This window comes from Sciurus vulgaris, assembly GCF_902686455.1.
Source record: "Sciurus vulgaris genome assembly, chromosome: 7".
NCBI lineage: Eukaryota > Metazoa > Chordata > Mammalia > Rodentia > Sciuridae > Sciurus > Sciurus vulgaris.
In genome coordinates, this window is record NC_136467.1 from 154786187 (window position 1) to 154791020 (window position 4834).

Sequence of the window (4834 nt, forward strand, 5' to 3'; positions counted from 1 at the left end):
TATTTAAACTGTCTACCAAGGCAAATGGCTAAAATCTTGGTTGAAGAATATTCTGCTTCACACCCTCAATCATGGCCTCTTTGTAGGATGGGCCTGAAGAAAGGAACGAAGGTCGGGATGAGGATGTGAGTCACTCTGCAACTGGTTCGCTGGCGCGGGTCCCGCTGTCCAGTCACGCGGTCACGGGCTCCTTCCTTCCAGGCCTTCCGCCCTTGCTCTCCTGTTTCACCTGCTTGTTAATGTGGCGCCTGCACACCCTGACCTGCTGGACCCTGCCTGGACCCTTGGTGCCTCTTGTCTCCCATTCCTCAGCTGCCTTCTTAAGTGGGACTTCCTTCCTACGGATCCACAGGGCCTGCTGGCCTCTAGCCGAATCCGGCTCTTCTGGCGCTTGACACCTTACCTTCTCCTGAGCCTCCAGCAGCCCCTGGTTAGCCAGGCTCCCTGTCCTGTCCTCACCAGACCACCCTGTCCTGTCGCCGTGGAAATCCCAGAATGGCAGTTAAGTGGAAAGCCTACCAAGAATACCACACTGTGAGCCAGAGGGAGGTGTGGTGCGTGGGTTGGGTGGGGCTGTCTGTGAGAGGATTGGCACACCAACTCCATGAAGGGGAAGGTAGTAAAGCCTCCAGAACTGCAGGCCTGGTCGTCCCTGACACAACCATTCACTCTGCCGCTGCAGCAGGAGAGCAGCCCTAGAAACCCAGACTAGCGGGCCTGGCGGGATTCCAGTAAGCTTTATTCATGGGTGCTGAGATTTGAATTTCATTTCCCATGCCCCGAAATATTATAGTTCTTTTGGTCTTTATTTCTTCCATCATTTAAAAACGTAAAAACTATTCTTAACTCATGGGCTATACCAGAAAAGAAAGCGGGTCAGAATTGGCCCACGGGCCACTTACTGAGAACTCTTCTGTGACACCAGACGGCCCACACTAGGAGCCATGAGAACCACACCAGGTTCTGTGGTTCTGATTGGTTGGCTTGTAGAGCTTGTTTTGAGAAGGAACGCACTCTGCAAAATTATTTATTGGAAGCCCCATCTCATGAGTTTGGATTTCCTACTGGCTGCCGGAACTTTAGGATGATGAGAATACCAGAGAGGAGAATAAAGAAATATGGGGCATGTGATCTATGGTTTGTTGCCTTTCTTTCCAAATTAACAGGAAATGCAGACAATATTTTTCTTTTGGTCAACTGGTCTCTTTCAGCTTGTTTTGGCTTCCAGACAAGCAATATTTCCAGATATTTTACCAAATATTAGAGGACTATTCTTAGTCTGATTGTGCTTTCGGGGTCACTTGTTAGTTTAGAACTGATAGCCTAAAATAAATTTTCGAACATGGATTTTACATGAAAAATGTCAATTATTTTTTTCTTTTTGGTACCAAGGATTTAACTCAGGGAAACTTAACCACTGAGCCACATCCCCAGCCCTTTTTTATATTTTATTTAGAGACAGGGTCCCACTGAGTTGCTTAGGGCCTCACTAAGTTGCTGAGGCTGGCTTTGAACTCGCGATCCTCCTGCCTCAGCCTTCCAACCCACTGGGATTGTAGGTGTGCCCCACCGTGCCCGGCTGAAAAATATCAAAATTTTGACTAAGCTTTTCCTTACATATAATTTTAATGATTATAGTAACCACCTGTGTAATACCAAGTGCGATGTTATCTAAACAACCATTGTTATAACCAGTACCACACGCTAGGCTATTTTTAATAAACTTTTAATTTTTAGAATAGTTCTAAAGATATTACAGGCTTCTATGTAATCCTTACTCAGTTTTCCCCAATGCTACCATTTTACATCACCATGGTACAGCTGCCAAAATAGGAGCCAATATTCATACACTACTATGAATTAAAGTACTGACTTCCGAACTTACCTGTTCTGGATTTTTTATGATAAAATCAGAGTAAGTCATTATAACTGGGCTGCCATTTTCTACAACAGGTATAAAAGATCATAATTACTTCATTCTCTGGATTAAAACAGATTGTAAAACAAGGATATAGCTTTTTAACTATTATTTCCTCCTTTAATTATTTTCGTGAATTCATAAGAAAGAAGTTCCTTCAAGATGATTTTATCATTGCAGATTTTTATAGGGGGCTGAGGATACAGCTGGGTGGTAGAGTGTTTGCCTAGCAGCCTAGCATGTATAAGGCAATATCTGGGTTCAAGTTCCAGTACTGGGGGAAAAAAAGAAAGAAAAAAATTACTGGGAGTCTTTACGTAGACATCTGTAAGCTAATATGTACTGTGGAATGGAAATAAAAATGACAACTGCTTTATTTTGTAATGCCAACAAGGCCAAAACCAATACATTTGTCACTTCTTAATAATGTCAGTTTTTTTTTAACTAACATTAAATCTATAGCTGCTATAATTTTACCATATTTGGAAAATTTTAAAAAAAAAACCTAAAAAGGAAACTCTCATTTTAATTTCTTTTTGAATAAGTAGCATATTACTGATTCATACTCATCTTCGAAGCCTATTTATTTTCTGCATTTGTCGATTTAAATATTCAGTTTTCTTACTGCAGGCGCGGGTCCCGGAGCCTCTGCTTGCCTTCTTTAGAACGATTCTAAAAATTAAGTTTACTAATTCGTTTCTCCTCTCCTTCCCTGCATTCCTGTGCTCTCCCAAGGTGTGCTCTGCACTGGCCGCTGCAGTATTTCCAGAGGCGTGGGAGACATTTCTTCAATAACCATCAACCCAAAATGTTGGGTTTTGGCCCGGCCGCTGAGCCGGAGCGGGAGGATCTGGTCTGAGAGGGGTCCTGCGAGTGAGCTTGTCTGCAGGCGAGCTCGGGCAGGGCCCGAGCAACGGGTCCAGGATGCTAAACGTCCCTTCCCAGTCTTTCCCGGCCCCCAGCTCTCAGCAGCGCGCCGCCTCTGGGGGGCGTAGCAAGGTACCTTTAAAACAGGGCAGAAGTCTTATGGATTGGATTCGACTGTCCAAAAGTGGAAGGGACCTAACAGGATTAAAAGGCAGGTTAATTGAAGTAACTGAAGAAGAACTTAAGAAGCACAGCAAAAAAGATGATTGTTGGATATGCATAAGAGGGTTTGTTTATAATGTCACCTCATATATGGAATTTCATCCTGGTGGAGAGGATGAACTGATGAGAGCTGCAGGATCAGATGGTACTGACCTTTTTGATCAGGTTCACCGTTGGGTCAATTATGAATCCATGCTGAAAGAATGCCTGGTTGGCAGAATGGCAGTTAAACCTGCCATCCCAAAAGGTTTGCTTCCCAAGAGCCAAGTGACAGACACAACTACCAAAGAAGGTCCTAGTTCTCCAAGCTATGACTGGTTCCAAACAGATTCTTTAGTCACCATTGTCATATATACTAAACAAAAGGGTATCAATTTACTCAATAATAGTTGATCATCAGAATGATTCCTTTAGAGCAGAAACAATTATCAAGGATTATTCATATCTTATACATGTTGGACTAAGCCATGAGATTCAGGAAGATTTTTCTGTGAGAATTATTGAGAATGTGGGAAAAATTGAGATTGTCTTAAAAAAGAGAGAGAATATGTCTTGGAAATGTCTTGGCCATCCCCTGGAGAAGCATAATTCACTTCTTCCAAAGAAAGATAGAGGTTCATACTACAGAAAATGCCAGTTAATTTCCAAGGAAGACGTGACTCATGATACAAAACTTTTCTGTTTGATGCTTCCACCAAGCACTCATCTTCAGGTGCCAATTGGGCAACATGTTTACCTCAAGCTAACTATTACAGGTACAGAAATAGTAAAGCCATATACCCCTGTGTTTGATTCCTTACTCTCAAGAGTTCAAAAAACCAGTTCTTCCCAACAATAAATACATCTACTTTTTGATTAAAATATATCCTGCTGGACTCTTTACACCAGAACTTGATCATCTTCAGATTGGAGATTTTGTTCCTGTAAGCAGTCCTGAGGGCAACTTTAAAATATCTAAACTTCAAGAAGTAGAAGATCTTTTTTTATTGGCAGCTGGAACAGGCTTCACACCAATGGTTAAAATACTGAATTGTGCTTTGATTAATGCACCCAGTCTCAGGAAGGTGAAGTTGATGTTCTTCAATAAGACAGAGGAAGATATAATTTGGAGAAGCCAATTGGAGAAATTAGCATTTGAAGATAAAAGATTTGATGTTGAGTTTGTTCTCTCAACCCCTTCTTCTGAATGGAATGGCAAACAGGGACACATTTCACCAGCTCTTCTTTTTGAATTTTTGAAGGGAAGTTCAGAAAAATCCAAAGTCCTCCTTTGCATCTGTGGACCAACGCCATTTACAGAACAAGGAATAAGGTTGCTGCATGACCTTAACTTTTCCAAAGATGATATACATAGTTTTGCAGCATAATGAAGAGTTGTGATTGTATTTTATTCAATTAGTTTATCTAAATTTGTGATTACTTAGAATTTTTTAAGAGAACATTTTTTGTACGTACTAAAAAATTAACTAGAATCCAGACTTCAGTTCTTAAATGAAATCAACTGTTCCTTCAGTATAGGTAACTTCTTGGCTTTATTTTATACCATAACTTATTTTACTATTAATACTTGACCTAGAAAGTCGATCATGGCAACAGTAGAATTCCTTATGAATTACAGAAACTGTTCTACAATAAGCACTTGTGTTTTATTACATGGTAAATGATCACTTTGATCACATTTCTATGCTGTAAAATGTCTTCTTAGCAATACAGATTAAAATTTACATTGCACTGTTAACTCAGGAAATGATCATTTTTGTCCTTGTTATTAATATTAAAACATGGAATGCTGTAACAGTTAAGTGATCCTAACAATTTTGTGTTTGT

The 4834-nt window shown here is 40.7% G+C and overlaps 1 protein-coding gene across 1 annotated transcript; it reads left to right on the forward strand.

Moving 5' to 3' along the window:
• Positions 1-2745: 2745 nt before the first annotated feature.
• Positions 2746-4620, forward strand: LOC306665130 (cytochrome b5 reductase 4-like). Its single transcript, XM_079146410.1, is given in 3 exon segments — positions 2746-3384; positions 3386-3812; positions 3814-4620. Coding segments are annotated over 3 exon segments (1530 nt in total). The 5' UTR covers positions 2746-2842; the 3' UTR covers positions 4375-4620.
• Positions 4621-4834: the final 214 nt, after the last annotated feature.